The 16,414-nt window shown below is 45.9% G+C and overlaps 1 protein-coding gene across 4 annotated transcripts in view; it reads left to right on the plus strand.

The window, feature by feature from the left end:
• Window positions 1-16,414, plus strand: part of gldc (glycine dehydrogenase (decarboxylating)) — a 146,138-nt gene that overhangs the window by 58,737 nt on the left and 70,987 nt on the right. For all 4 annotated transcript variants that reach the window (XR_015079117.1, XM_085993828.1, XM_085993818.1 and 1 more), the window contains exons 8-14: window positions 2,344-2,449; window positions 2,530-2,669; window positions 4,771-4,851; window positions 6,657-6,754; window positions 7,526-7,610; window positions 7,711-7,752; window positions 11,878-12,020. Coding sequence is in view for 3 of the 4 variants with exons in the window: in XM_085993828.1 (XP_085849954.1) it covers window positions 2,344-2,449; window positions 2,530-2,669; window positions 4,771-4,851; window positions 6,657-6,754; window positions 7,526-7,610; window positions 7,711-7,752; window positions 11,878-12,020 (695 nt within the window). In the remaining variant the exon portion in view is untranslated. The remainder of the gene's footprint in view (window positions 1-2,343; window positions 2,450-2,529; window positions 2,670-4,770; window positions 4,852-6,656; window positions 6,755-7,525; window positions 7,611-7,710; window positions 7,753-11,877; window positions 12,021-16,414) is intronic.

Consider the following 16,414-nt stretch of genomic DNA (forward strand, 5'->3'; position numbering starts at 1 on the left):
AACCACTAACCATCTTCTTAAACCACTCTCCCTTGCCTCCTCCTCACTCACCTCCAACGATAGATGCGAGGAGGTCAGGAACTTTTTTATTAAAGGGATCAAGAACATCCGTTCAGCTGCCTCTGCTAATTCCCTCCCTTCCCCTAGCCCAGCGGGCCTAACCTCCTCTCCATTTTACCCCTGCCCTCACCCTAAAAGCCAAGTCAGTACAGAATAAGGCTTTTTTTTCCCACGGGGTGCAAAACATGCCTTTTAAAGCCATTTCAGTCAGTGCAAAATCTGTGTTTAAAAAAAATCCTCCCACCTTCAAAACAGACAATGGGAATAGGGAAGTAGAGGTACATGGCATTGCTTGCAGTGGGTCAAAAATTATATTGTTGCAAAGAGGAGTGTGGAAGTGAGCAGAAAGATGAATGTCCCCACTGAAAAAATGTGAAAATAAGTTTGTAAGAGTTCTCCCTGCAGACTGAGATAAGTAAAGGTTTCCTGTAAAATAGTGTTTTCCTTACTGACTGCAGGTCGTAAATAAATATTCTGTGCTCTGAGAATGAAGCGTGGCTGCCAAATTGCACACAGCAAGCTCCCACAAACAGCAGTGTGATAATGACCACATAATCTGTTTTTGTTATGTTGGTTGAGGGATAAATATTGGCCAGGACACCGGTGATAACTCCCCTGCTCTTTCTACATGTAATATGGAGAGCAGTTTTTCACCTTTATGTGCATTTACACTTAAGAAAGTTAGCTTGCAAAAAGTTCAACGTTCACGCTTTGTGTTTTTGTAAAATTTCAAAACAACAAGTTTTATATTTACTTTCAAATCTTCATGCTGCCTGTAAATTTTCCTTTGACTCACAGCTGTGGCGGAGTGGACAGAGTTACAAGCAAGTCTTTGCATACCTTGTGGAATTACCTGTCTTGTCTGTCATTAAAAAACTATGGGAGTTTCCTTGAGGACCATATTAAACAGAGAAAATGCTATTCTATAGGTAGTTTCATTTTTTTAATGTCCTTAATTGGTTTTCATAATTTATTTCCAGTAATAAGTCCTCCGCGTAATGAAAAAGGAAGATGGTAACCAAAAGGATTGTTTAATATTGGCCCAGAAATTCGGGTCGGGGGCTTCCTGTGGGTGTAAGCCCCCGATCTGCACTTACCTTGCGCGCCAGCTGTTGAGCTGTGGGCCCCCGTGGAATTCCGATCCTGGGCCTGCTCCAGCTACCGGCGCGCAGTGCTTGCGTATCCCAGGGGCGCAGTTAGTTCGATGCGTCCCCAGGGGCGCAGTTAGTTCGATGCGTCCCCTGGGATCACGTGGGCCATGGGGAGCCAATCGGAGCAGGGAATGCTCCATTCATAAGATTGACAGGAAGAGCTGTCAAGACTTATAAATACTACGGCCCCAAAATAGTTTTTAAATAAACTATAAATTACATGAAATAACTATTTTAAACAATAATTTAAATTTTTGAAAAAAATAATTTTATTTTCTAACGGGGCTAAAAATAAACTTACCTTGCTTTAAAGTATTTAAAAATAATAAACCTGTGGAAAAATGTTTTAATTTTAATTAATTCACCACTTCCTTGTAAAAAGCAGGCCTTACGCCTGCTTTTTACATGTCGACTTCTGGAGTCTTACCTTCCCGGAGAAACCTGCAAAAAAAAAAACGAAGTTCGATGCGCACGCGCAGCCTCTCCCGCGCACGCGTTCGACCTCTGAACCCCTTGGTTCAGGGGATCGGAAGTGCCGGTTTCCCGTGCATGCGCAGTGCATGCAGGAAACCGGCACTTCCATTGGGCTTACGGGTGAGTACCCCGTACGTACTCGCCCGTGGAGACCCGAATTTCGGTGCCATTATATAACGCAATCTCTTTGGTTCTCCTTTCCTCTTTGTATTGGTGCATTTTGCTGACTGCTCGTTCTGGATTGCCTGTTTTCAGATGTCTTAAGGAGTTCTTCCACTGGAAGTTTATCCACACATTCTTCCTGTTTGGTACATTGTCAATTTCTTAATTTCTGACCTGTTCCAATTTTATGAATATAAATTTGGAGCGAATCAAGTACATGTGTGACACAGAAATATGCATAAACATGGGCTGAAGTGTGATACTCCTAAGTGTGTGGACAAAATGCGCACTAGATCCAGTGTTTTGGTACATGAACCTTCGGAATGTAAAATAATGGAAGATTTATGATAGTTTCTGTCATGAATTTATGGTTGGTTGGCAGATTTTTTTTTTAGACAGGATTTTGACAGACTTCTGACAAAACAAATGTTTTATTCCTTCCATTCCTCTTGAGGAATGTATTTTTAAAATGTGTTCCTTCTAATTCTAATTTTAGGCACTTCTGGCCAATATGGCTGCAATGTTTGCTATTTATCATGGCCCGAATGGACTGAAACACATTGCAAAGAGAGTACACAACGCTACTTTAATTTTAGCTGAAGGTAAGACATCTTAATGAAAGTAAAACTTTGTTTTAAATTTGTTGATAAATGCAGTTCTGATCTAATCTCTTTGTAATCAGGTTTGAAACGTGCTGGGCATAAAATACAACAGGAGATATTTTTTGACACACTGAGGATCCACTGTGGTGTGGCAACCCGCGAGATAGTTGGCAGGGCTGCCCAGCGGCAGATGAACCTCCGAGGATATGGTGACTGTATGGTGAGCTAATTTTTGGCTATAATATTACCTTCTATTGGACAATTTTAAACCATTCCTTCTAGAATATCTCCAAAATTTGTATACTGTGTTCTTTCTAAGCCTTTAAAAAGAGACACATAAATGTTAATGATGCCCGAGGCCTAGTTTCCTCCATTAGCTTTTCTTTCTGTGCTCTGAGAATGAATACATTTTCTGAACATATTTGAAAGAATTACTTACATTTACGCGCCTTTCACAACCTCAGGACATCCCAAAGTGCTTTACAACCAATTAAATACTTTTTGAAGTGTAGTCACTGTTGCAATGTAGGAAACGTGGCTGCCAATTTGCACACAGCAAGCTCCCACAAACAGCAATGTGGTAATGACCACATAATCTGGTTCAGTGATGTTGATTGAGGAATAAGTATTGGCCAGGACACCGGAGGAAACTCCCCTGCTCTTCTTCAGAATAGTGCCATGGGATCTTTTACGTCCACCTGAGATCCACAGATCCCTGTGCAAACTGTCACAATGAAACAAATAAAATTTGAGCGCTTGTACGACCCGCTGCTTTTACACATTCTGCCAAATATCCATTCAATTATTTTAGCCCCTGAAGAAAGCCTTCTTTGCCACTGCATGACTTTGCCATTAATCATCACCTGAGTGCAGCAAATAAGTGCACCCTTTCCTGTATGACTGAAATGAGGAGGAATTTCTTCTCTCAGAGGGTCGTGAATCTTTGGCATTCTCTTCCCCAGAGAGCTGTGGAGGCTGGGTCATTGAATATATTTAAGGTGGAGATAGACAGATTTTTGAACGGTAAGGGAGTCGAGGGTTATGGGGAGCGGGCAGGGAAGTGGAGTTGAGGCCAAGATCAGATCAGCCACGATCTTATTGAATGGCGGAGCAGGCTCGAGGGGTCAAATGACCACCTACTGCTCCTACGTCTTATGTTCTTATGTACCCTCCATGAATAACAAAGCACCACGGAGATGCCCTTCCAGTATGCATTATGTCCAATTTCTTCAAGAAAATAAAGTAAATGAGGAGTATGGTAGTTGAGGGGTGTGCCAAGTGGCACGGAATATCTGAAAAAGAGATGTGGAGGTGTGAGCCTGTTAAATTACAGGGAGACGTTTTGGGGTAGCATGGTGGTTGTGTTACTGGACTAGTAATCTAGAGGCCTGGACTAATAATCCGGTGACAAGAGTTCAAATCCCACCACGGCAGCTGGGGAATTTAAATTCAATTAATTAAATAAATAAATCTGGAATTAAAAAGTTATTATCAGTAATGGTGAAATGATCAGATTGTCATAAAAACCCATCTGGTTCACTAATGTCCTTTAGGGAAGGAAACCTGCCATCCTTACCCAGTCTGGCCTATATGTGACTCCAGACCCACACAAATGTGGTTGACTCTTAACTGCCCACTGAAATGGCCTAGCAAGCCACTCAGTTGTAAAAAACCGCTATGAAAAACAATTAAAAAAAAAAAAAAAAAAAAAAAAAAATCCCATTCTTGTTTTCAAACCCCTCCATGGCCTCGACCCTCCCTATCTCTAACTTCCTCCAGTCCTACAAGCCTCTATGCTCCTCCAATTCTGGCCTCTTGCGCATTGTGGATTTTCATCGCTCCACCGTTGGCGGCCATGACTTCAGCTGCCTAGGCCCTAAGCTCTTGAATTTCCTCCCTAAACCTCTCTGCCTCGCTACCTCTCTCTCTTCCTTTTAAGACACTCCTTAAAACCTACCTGTTTGACCAAGCTTTTGCTCATCTGTCCTAATATCTCCTTATGTGGCTTGTTGTCCAATTCTGTTTGATAACGCTTCTGTGAAGCGCCTTGGAATGTTTTGCTACGTTAAAGATGCTATATAAATGCATGTTGCTGTTAGGGCTCCAGCCTCCCTTTTGTATTTTGAGTAAAGAAGGGGCTGTTCTCCATTAACCGCCCCCCCCCACCCCTGGCTCTCAGCTGCCTTGACTAATATTGGTAATTCACCATGTAGAATTACAGTGTGAGTTTGCTATTGTTGGTGCGCTAGATATTGAACCACCTGGAGAAACACTGTTTCAAATGTTAGGTTTAACATTTAATGCTGATTTTGAATTGACAGTTGGGGGTGTCCCTGGATGAAACAGTGACTGAGAGAGACTTAGATGACCTCCTCTGGGTTTTTGGCTGTGAATCGTCTGCTGTAAGTACTTTTGATGAAACATTTTAACTATTTCTGTGATACAAGTGTATTGTGAATATTACAAGTTATTTGTGTTTGCAGTACTGCAACTGAGGGGATGATTTTGCCAATGGGGAGCTTTTGGAGGCGGGACTCCCACTTGTCGGGTTTCAGTCCTGCCTCCATCGACTTCTGGCCAACCCACGCTATTTTCCCTTGATTGACCTTGTTAAGCCTGCCCAGCAGGCTTAGCAGGCCAATTAGGGGAAAGCCGGTTGCAGAGAATGTCAATGTATGACGTTTAATCATACGTTGACAGATGAATTGTCATCGTTTGACAGCTCTGTGAAGCTGTCAAACACTGACATTCTCTGTAGTTTGATGAGGTCTTGAATTCAAGACCTCATCAAACATCTTTCTTTTGCAGAAATGAGATGGTTGTTGCATTGGAGAACGAAACGGCCATCTGTCATCTCTACCGCGGTGGTGCGAGACTCTCTGCATACACACCGTCTGAAGCCTGCAGGAAGAAACAAAGGTAAGTACACTTTTTCTAACACTTTCCACTTACCTCACATGCTCACCTCTCCACACTTGCACCCATCACTTACCTCCACAGCACACTTTTGGACCCCGCAGACCCCCGCAGACCCACTACTCGCCTCGCTGACCTGGTGGGTTTCGGAGCCTTCAGGAAGCCCGCACCTATGAGGGCAAAAAGGGGATAATACTATTTTCTGCCTGTTAACTACCTGGAGATAGGACCCGGCGCGGGACGGCTACCCGCCTCCTGGCAAGATGGCATGGAGGCTGGTTGGGAGCGGGTTGGGCACCCGCCCCCAAATTCTGCCATTTTCCCAGCAGTCCCGCCTCCATGCACACCTCCCCAGGCTGGCAAAATCGCCCCTTTACTCTCATCGAGGAGAAATTATACTTGCCGAGTACAACTTGCTCACCTTCCTTTTGATGGTGTAGGAGATATGGGGAGAATTTAAATTATATGGTGAAAGAAAGAACTTGTATTTATATAGCATTTTTCACGTTATCCCAAAGTACTTCAAAGCCAGTGTATTACTTTTGAAGTGTCGTCACTGTTCTGGAGGTAATTGCAGCAGCCAATTTGCATACAGCAAGGTCCCACAAACAGCAGTGAGATAATGACCAGTTCATCTCTTTTGGTGGTGTTGGTTGAGGTGAGTGTTGGTCGAAGACACTGGGAAAACTCCCCAATCTTCTTCAAAAAGCACCTTGAGATATTTTAGGCCCACCTGAACTGCAGATGGGGTCTCAGCCAAAAGATGGCACCCACTGACGATGCACTGAAATGTCAGCATGCGTTATGTGTTCAAGTCTCCCTGGAGTGGGGCTTGGACCCATGACTTACTGACTAAACTGCGAGTACCACCTCTGAGCCAAGATCACACTTGGCTTTGGTGGGCCCAATAATTAAGGCCTTAAGTTGGTATATTTGTGGAGCAGACATGTTCGTGGCAGCACCAATGCTAAGAATGAAAGTTTAACCTTGGCCTGCGTAGGTGCCTTAATTTGGGATGGGAAAAGGGATGAAGGGAATTGACATTAAATGGGATCTATCCGAGTGATTGGTATAAATTTCTATAGCTGTGAATAGGATAAAGTTTGAGAATGTGCTGGTCCAGTCAGGTCATACTGTACAATTTTAGCTATTTATAGTGGGCTAAGTTTCTGATCGTTTATGTGAAGTAGAATCAAAATATACTTGACTACAGCCCTTTCAAGTTATTTTTTAAAAAATAGTTTGGTGCAATCTTCAAGAGTTAATGTAATAAATGTGTTTTTTTTTTAAGGAGTTGATAGCTGAGAGCATGGGAGATGAGCCAAAGGGTATCTCGACCACACAGTTTAAGAGGACAAGCAAATTCCTTTCACATCCAGTCTTCAACAGGTTGGTAGCGAGCCTTGTGCTGAGATTGCAGCTTAATCTATTGAAGTAAAGCTGCTATGTATACATACAGTTAAATGAGCTACAATACAATGGGTTCACTTGTCACAGTTTGTACATGTATCTGTCACTTCCTTGTTCAAGTGTTTGTCGTTCCCTCTAAGATACCAATCGATATCATTGCAAAATATGGTTCACCTTCAGCATCATGTTTTATGGCAGTTGGAATATAAACATTTTAAAACCCTGTGTACACTTGATGAGTGGGACAAAATTGGGAGGTTAACTGTTTTCACTTTTTTTTCCCCCTCTTTTTCCACCTTCGCAAATCAACTTAAAATCTTTTAATTGATCTTCAAAAGTACATTCAGGCTCCCTTTGAAAAAGTCACAGGATGTTATTTGCTGTTAAGTTTATTTGGACACCAGGTTGCCTTAGATATACTAAAACAATCTATACACCGCTGCTAATAACAACATTTTAATGTTGTTTGACTCAATTTTCCCCCTGCCCGTTATGGAACCACTTCCATAAACTACAATAAAGGTCTGGCCTTAAGTTGGGCGTGAGACCAGCCTTGTCACTTCACACTTGTCGTTTTTTTGGTGGGTTGAACTACATGACAATAACCAGAATTTATTATACTATCTTAAGCAAAATGTTTTTTAAATTATTTGTATGTTATGTATCAAGCTTGATATTCAGTTAATAATTTTATTATTTGGACATAATTGCATGTTTTAGGCATTTCATTTGTTAACTTGTATATTTCAGTTATCACTCAGAAACAAATATTGTCCGGTACATGAAGAAGTTAGAAAATAAAGATATTTCTCTAGTTCACAGCATGATTCCTCTGGTGGGTGACTGTTAATTTTATATATTTTTTTTACTTCAATATGTAACCCCAGACTTTAGTTGTTGCATATTACACATTTTGTTTCCTTCATTTGAACCAGGGGTCTTGCACAATGAAGCTGAACAGTTCCTCGGAGCTTACTGTAAGTGTGCTTTATTCTTCACATCACTCTAACTACAAAACTGACTCTCTGTATTTACTTGAAGTTGAATACAGCTACCTGTCAAATCAACATAATGCTAGTGCTTGCCTACTTAGGGAGGCAAAACTGTCTGATTCAGGTCTGCTTTCAAGATAGTAAGCGTTCAAGAATATGCTTCTGGTGCAGAGGCGCATTCTATAAGCCTGTGCTTGTAGCACTGGCTTCCTAACTAGACATCCAAGCCCAGAATTTGGGCTGCGCAAGCGCTGACCGGCCACCTAAGCCTCCAATATGGTGGGCAGGAGGAGCGCGCTCATTAAGTGCTGGAATCGCGCGCCTGCCACATTGGTAAAGCCCAGAAAATCAGTGGGCTGCGACCACGCCTGAAACAGATGTTGGGACCATTGTATATGCAAATAAGGTGCCAAATGCCTGTTTTAGGCCCCCACTGCAAGATTGGTTTGCGTGGAGGCAGCAGGCACCGGCTGTACTCTGGAAAACCAGGCCTATATGCGGCCTTACAGGTGGTCCTTAAAGGGAGGAATTTTAAAGTATACTTACCTGAATGTATTCAAAGGACACTGGCCGCCCAGCATGAACTTCACTAGTACTTGGCCATGGACCAGGCGCTCTCCTCATCCACCACTAACCTCCCAGCTTACGGAGGCTATATAGTCACAAGAAGCCCCTGAAGAGAAGTAAAGTGAAAGATTTATTGGGGGAGAAATTCAGTTGTTAGCGCCAGCCGTTATCGCCTTAAGAGGGCGATAAGTGGGGCGCGAAGCAGCTAGCGCCCGGGTGCGGCGAGACCTGCGCCTCTCGCGAAATTGAGCGGACATTTAGCGGCGGCGCAAAACTGCAACGCCCACTCAGCTGCGCACGCAGATCCTTACGTCATTTCATGGTACAACGCCCTTGGTGCGCCCCGAACCGGAACTTCAGTGGCGCCCCCCTTTCCGCCTGGCGCTCCCAGCGACTGGTTGACTGGAACGGTTCCCAGTCGCTGTGGGATTGGGGGGGCGCTATTTAAAGGGGGCTCTTTGTGGCTTCTTAGTGGTAGCCATTTTGGACCACTCCTGTGTGAGAGAGAGAGAGATTTGCAGAGAGAGACAAAGGGAGAGAGCTTTCTGCATTGAGTCAGCGCTCGCACAGGTACTTCTAGCTTCAGCCCAGAACTTTGCAATTAGATTGATTTTTCAGTGCCATAGCCTTGAGTGACCACATATTATGGGGGCTGCAATGGATGGAAACGTTGGGTTTCTCCATTGCATTGAGAGGGCTCAGAGACGCCGAGAGAGAGTGCCAATCATGGCCAGACGGAGGAGGGCCAACAGGTGTCGGCACAGGAGACCTTACTCTCCCAGGGTATACCGGCAGCAGTTCTCCTACCTCAACATGTCTGAGGAGCAGTGTATTCGGAGGCTTCGACTCAGCAGGGAGGTGGTCACTGAGCTCTGCCACCTGCTTCAGACAGATCTGCAGCCTCAGCTGAGGAGCAGGACGTCTCTTGTCGGTGGCAGTGAAGGTGACAGTGGCTCTCAACTTCTATGCCACTGGCTCCTTCCAGTCCACTACTGGGGACATTGCCAATGTCTCCCAGTTTGCGGTGCATTGCTGCATCCGCCAAGTCACGAATGCCCTCTTCAAAAGGAGACGTCGGTACATTTCCTTCCCTATGACCCTGGACAAGCAGCAAGAGCGCGCAATGGGATTTGCAAGAATAGCGGCCTTCCCCATGGTCCAGGGCGCCATTGACTGCACACATGTGGCTTTGCGGGCGCCTCAAGAGAATGCCGAGGATTACCGCAACCGGAAGGGGTTCCATTCGTTGAACGTGCAGTTGGTGTGTGACCACAGACAGCTAATACTAGCTGTCAGTGCCCTCTTTCCAGGCAGCAGCCACGACGCCTTCATCCTGCGCCAGACTTCTGTGGCAGACCTTTTCGAAGCCCCGGCTCACCCAGGAGGCTGGCTTCTCGGGGACAAGGGCTATCCTTTGTGCACCTGGCTGATGACCCTGCTCCGTGCACCCAGCACCCCTGCTGAAGAACGATACAATGACAGCCATCAAGCGACCAGGAACATCATTGAGCACACAATCGGTGTGCTAAAGCAACGGTTCTGCTGTCTGGACCATTCCGGGGGAGCCCTTCAGTACTCGCCTGAGCGAGTCTCCCATTTCGTTGTAGTGTGCTGCATGCTGCATAACCTGGCTCTCCTCAGGACTCAGCCACTGCCAGCAGACATTGGAGTACCAGCAGAGGAGGAGGAGGAGGAGGAGCACCAAGACGGGAGGGAGGCACAAAGTGCAAGGGCCATCCGTCAGCGGCTTATTGCAAGTCGGTTCTAGGCCCCCTCTGAGGGAATGGCTTGTGCCATTGAAACAACATGAATGGAACGGTTCCGCAAACCCTGAGCCGGTCAAGGCAACAAATAGTTCAAAGAGCAAACATGCACAATCTGAATAAAGACAATTATTTATTTAACAAACTGTGTGCCCTTCCCGCATGACAAAGAAATACAGAGAAACCCCCCAAAAAACAGACACATAACTGGCTCTCACAACCTGGAGGCAATGAACAAAAGAGTTAACCAAAAATGACCATGATCCTCGGCCTTCACTAAAAATTAACAGCATTTTGCTACACCTCCTACTTGTTGGCCTGCGAGGGTGATCTGCTTCACTTGCGAGATTGGCCCCTTCCCACCCTGCAGCTCCTCCGCAATGGGACCCCAGTGGCTGCAGCAAGGCTGGGGGAGGGCTACTGAGTGTCAGAAACTGAGTCGGCAGATGCCCTTGAGGGACGGCCTGGACCAGCTCTGGGCCTGGAGGGCCCGGCTGCTGACTGCTCCAACTCTGCATGGGCGGCAGCAGCCTGTCCTATGGGTGGTGGCAGCTGCAGTGGAGGAGTGACAGTGTTGGCAGCAGGAATGCTGCCATCCTGACAGAGCACAGGCACTCCCTGGTTGGATGACACACTGGCACTCCCACGGGGCAGCACTGCAGCATGCGGAGCAATCTGCTGAAGCACAGACTGCTGGCTTTCTGCGGCGCAGCGAGGGCCCCGGCGATTCGTGCCCGATGCAGCGAGGGTGGCAGCAGTGAGTGCTCGTGTGGCCTCAATCTGTGTCTGCATCAGACCAGCCACTGACTGCATGGCACCACTAAGCACTTGCGTGGAAGCTGCCTGTGCTGCACCGAAGTCCTGCAGACTCCTTGCCAGTGCTGCACCGAAGTCCTGCAGACTCCTTGCCTGTGCTGCCCCGAAGTCCTGGACACTCCTTGCCAGTGACTCAGTGGATTCGGGCATCCTTGTGGCTGCAATCCAAATCAACCCTCCCCCTTTAAGAGCTGACCGGCCCCAGCGTGCCTGCCTGCAATCGCTAACTGGCCGCACCTGCGCTGCGCCCGCCCTCGGTGGTAGCGCCTCGCTTCTCCGGCTTAGTGCCTTAGGACAGTCGTGCAGCGCCTGCTTTAGCGCTCCAAGCATCTCTTGGGGCGAAGCAGGTCAATTTAGCTGAAGGTGGCGATAATTTGCGCCGGGCGCTAAATTTAGCGCCTGCTCGACTATAACGCCCCAAATGTGGCGATACTGAATTTCTAGGCCATTATGTTCTAGTTCAGCACTTCTGTGCAGTGACGGTTTGAATATTTGGGCCCCTAAGGGCAACATAGGTACAGATAATGAGACACTCGGATTCCGTCTGTAAATTTTATTTTTCATTGATTTTTGTCCCCCGCAGTCTCTCGGGAAGGTCCATTGTTCATCAGAGGAAAAAGTGATCCCACAATAATATGCCAAAATGAAATAATAGTCTCTAGACACTGGAGTCGGAGCCCCACCCCAACCACACCTTTTAATGGGTTAGACAGTGGGCTTGTCCTAAGGCCCATAAAACCTAAAGCCACAGAATTCAAACCATACTGAACGTAGAGCGAATAATCTGGATTATTATTAGGATGCGGCTACTTAATTAAATGGATAAAGCTACCATAAAATCCAGTATGTAAGTCACTCATTTGTATTTTGAAGGCCTACCAATAGGCGTAAGATTCAGTTATATGATAGATTTTATAATGGATATTGTGTTTCTTCCCTTCCTCCCGCTCCCAATACTTTGCAGCCCATCACTTGGCTGGAATTTGGAAATGTCCATCCTTTTGTACCTCTGGATCAGGCTCAAGGCTACCAGCAGTTATTCCATGAACTGGAACGGGACTTGTGTGAAATAACAGGCTATGACAAAATCTCTTTCCAGCCAAATAGGTAGGCCTTCCACTTTTTAATATTTGATCGTTGTTTTTTTTTTAAGATTGCTGTGTCTACCATCATTGTTGTTTGTCCCAGTAGAATAGTCACGTAATTAATGCCATCCCTCCAGTAAAACAACTGCTGTTCCACGTGACTCCTGTTACCATGTTTACCAGGATTTCTCTGCTGCAAGACATTTTACATATGGTGCTCTGGATGCTGGTTGAAATGATTAATCCCAACAGCAGCTTGGCCAATTAGATTTGTTCTCTGATGGGGAATAAAAATCGAAGCCCTCCAATTGATTATGTCGGCTCGGGCTCACTTAATTGTAGCTACCGTAAATACAGTATCGCGGGCCTCATGGGAACACGAGGCATAACTGCTTTAGGCCACAGGGATGTCATTGTCAGAAATGGAAATTCACACTGGTGATGTAGTGGGGTTTGCATTTTCTCCCCTGAATGTACTGACTTAATACAGTTCAACATCCAACAACGGGCTCGTGTTACAACACCTAGGTAATCATTCCCGTGTGTGATCCCGGACAGTGATCGTCAGCAGGCTATATTTTGTTACAGGGAGCGTTATATTGAAACCTGATTCTGTTCTCGCCTAATCCCTAAATGTTCCAAAGGGTGTTTTTGTGCTGTGCATGTAATAAAATGATTCCGATCTGTGAATTAAACCATACTTTGGACCGTTGTTATTTACAACAGATCCACTCTTCAGGAAATTGATTGACTTTGGTTAATTGGAAAGGAACATGCTGACCTAGCACAATAACTATGTTCACAGATCTCACAGAAACCCCACAGTGCAGATAGAGGCCATTTCGACCCATCGAGCCTGCACCGACACATATCCCACCCGATTCCCGTAAGCCCTACACCAACACATATCCTACCCTATCCCCGTAACCCCATGTTATGTGTGCAATTAAGATAACTGGGATTGATAAGAAATGATCCATTGAAAGTCCATATGGTTAGGTACCAACTAGAATGATGTACTTTGGAATTGATTAAACTTCTGACTAGAAGTGCAGAAAAGAAAGATTCAGCTGTTCCCATTTTTAACAAATGATTTCTCTAACCTCTATTTAATGTTTTAGGTTTTTCTGAACAGTTAGCTGAACTATTCCATTATAGTATTTCAGATGTTGATGCCTGGGTTGTTGCATTGATGAGCTGAAAAAACTTCTGAACGTCACTGCAATGAGATAAACTTTGTATTGTGGTCGTCAGTAAATTGCCATTCCATCTCTTTATGTAAAAGTTTTTCAAAAGAATCCGATATATTGTAGAGCCCCAACAAAATATCAAACACCTCTCTCAATTACATCAGCAGTCAGAATCAGCAACTACATCAGTCACCAGAAAAATAAAACTGAGGTAGTAAATATGAAGGAATCAATAAATCAACAAGTATACAAAAAAGATGAAGCTTCAAGAGTCAGTGGGTGAAAAAACGCAACACAGATCTCCATATCCTTCTGGTGAAGTTAGCCAAGCCCTTGAGATGGCTGCAAGAACTCCCGGGCTCAATGCTTTTGGGAGAGAAAAAGCAGTCAGTTCCCATTCATGGTCACTGTCCAACATTCCCTGCTGGAGATTTATGTACGTGGATGGTGAGTGATTGGCCTCACCCAGTCAAGTTACCTGCCAGCATGCACTATCGAGGCTCATATGTAAAGCATATGCTACTTGGGCAAGCTGCCAGAGTGCAGCCAAGACCTGTGGGCCTGTACCGCAGGAAAGAGTCAGCGCCTTCAGGAGGCGAAAGGCGAAAATTGTTGAGAAAAGAGGAAAGGAAACACAGAGGGAAAGAAGCTTTCTCTTCCAGTGCACAATACCTGCCCAGTAATGGCAAATTTCCTTCTCGAGGAAAGCCAAATGTTAATGTTGATCCAGCCTGAGGTTTTGTTCTACCCAGTCAGGGGTTTGGTGCACCAGCAGTGGGATCAGGCCTTCCCTAATCCTGTTAATTAGTTAGTGCATAAAATGCCGATTCAATCTTTTTGTCTGCTAATGGTCATCTACACTTGTGGAGGAAAAATAAACAGCAGTATCTCCCAGTTGTTGATGAGATGCCCTCTGTGTAGAGTATTGCACCTTTTTAATGTTATCTAATCTGACTACCTGCTTGAGCTGCATATAAAATCAGATAAATTCACTATCTCCTTTTCATTGTAGTGCTTTTATTGTGCACCAAGTCAGTGTTTGTATGGCTTATCTTTACAGAACTATGACTTTTGCGATATGGTTGGTAAATTAAAGTACTGTTAAAATGTGGTTTAATCATGTAGCTTGAAATATTTTGTTTCTTTTTGGCACGTGGCAAAATTTTGCAGCAATGTCAATTAATTAACTTCTCTGGCTGGATATTGCACTGGCAAAATATTGAAAAGTGGAGGCAGCAGTACTAAATTGGGTGGTCGATAACCTTACCTAAGCAAAACTAATCTCTGCAATTCGCACCCATGTTCGGTCTTGTTTTACAGGAATGCACAGTTGCTAAAGGCTTCCAAAAATTAGCTACCCATTCTTGTGGGATGATTCAGTGTCTTTCCGTTTTGTCCTCCTCTTGTATACCTGTTTTTCCAGAAGAGGTTTTTGGACACATGACCTGCACGCACCTTGCTTGAATCCCTCCCCCAACCCCCTCAGAGCCAATTATGACAACACAACTGCTCTCCACGCTGAGATTAACCAACTCAGCAAAGATGGGACTATCTAGTCTGTCTGATTTAGTGTACACCAGCCTGTGCCTGTACCCTATGGAAAGCCATTACTGCATTTTTAAGAAGTGAATCATGGTGATCTTTTGTCATAACATGTCAACAGACTAATGCATTGCCACAGAGTAGTAGGATGGGAGTGCATCTATTTTTAAGACCGGAATTTTCTCAAGGGGGGCGGGGTGGCCTCCGAGGCGGGCGGGAGGCCGGGATTCCCACAGGCCTTGCCGACTTCAATGGCAGGGCCTGATTTGAATGTGAGGCCTCGGATTCCCACCCGCAGCCAGCCAGCTTGAGAGGCTGGCAGGCTGCGGCTGGGTAGGCTTCAGATGCGAGGGGTTGGTCCGGGGGAGGGATCACGGGGTCGGCACGGTTGGAGATCAGGGGGTCGGTCAGGGGTCGGCATGGCCAGGGATGGGGGGTGGGGGTGGGTAGCCGGGGGTGGGTGAGCGGAGGTAGAAGGGACTGCAAGGTCTTTACTCTTCAGTGCGATAGCAAAATACTGCAGATGTTGGAAATCCGAAATAACAACAGAAAATGCTGGAAAAACTCAGCAGGTCAGGCAACATCCGTGGAGAGAAATTTGAGTTGACGTTTCGGGTCGAACCCTTCTTCAAAACTGGAAAGAAAAGAAATTAGATCGAAGGCAGGGCTGCGATCGGACAAAAGAAGTGAAAGAAACAAAAGAGCTAGACGAGATGGTAATAGGCTGAGATTAGGTGTAAAGTGTACTAGCAGGGCAAGAGATAGCTGCCAGGTGTGAGAGAGAAACAAAAGGAAAAGGGGGGGGGGAAAGGAGTGGAAAAATTACAAGAAAAAATGTGTAATAGGGGCCGAGGTTATGATCTGAAATTGTTGAACTCGATATTGAGTCCGGAAGGCTGTTCCTCGAGTTTACGTTGAGCTTCCGTGGAACAATACAAGAGGCCAAGGACGGTGAGGTCCGAGTGGGAATGGAGCGGTGAATTAAAATGACAGGCGACCGGAAGCTCGGGGTCACCCTTACGGACTGAACGGAGGTGTTCCGCAAAGCGGTCACCCAATCTGCGTTTGGTCTCCCCAATGTAGAGGAGACCGCATCATGAGCAGCGAATACAGTATACTAGATTGCGAGAAGTACAAGTAAATCGCTGTTTCACCTGGAAGGGGTGTTTGGGGCCCTGGACAGTGGGAAGGGGGGAGGTATAGGGCAGGTGTTATATCTCCTCCGCTTGCACGGGAAGGTGCCAGGCGAAGGGGAAGGGCTGTTTGGGGTGATAGAGGAGTGGACTAGGGTGTCTCGGAGGGAGTGGTCCCTACGGAATGCTGAAAGGGGAGGGGAGGGGAAGATACGTTTGGTGGTGGGATCACTTTGGAGGTAGCGGAAATGCCGGAGGATGAACCGTTGAATGTGGAGGCTGGTGGGGTGAAAGGTGAGGACAAGGGGAACCCTATCGTGGTTCCGGGAGGGAGGGGCAGGGGTGAGGGCAGAAGTGCGGGAGATGGAACTGACACGGTCGAGGGCAGTGTCAACCACGGTAGAGGGGAATCCTCGGTTGCGGAAAAAGGAAGACATGTCTGAAGCACTGGTGTGGAAGGTGGCATCGTCGGAGCAGATACGGCGGAGACGGAGAAACTGGGAGAATGGAATAGAGTCCTTACAGGAAGCGGGGTGGGAGGAAGTGTAGTC

This window comes from Somniosus microcephalus, chromosome 1 (assembly GCF_052327205.1).
Source record: "Somniosus microcephalus isolate GS21.2 chromosome 1, FLI_Smic_1.0, whole genome shotgun sequence".
In the NCBI taxonomy this organism is placed as follows: Eukaryota; Metazoa; Chordata; class Chondrichthyes; order Squaliformes; family Somniosidae; genus Somniosus; species Somniosus microcephalus.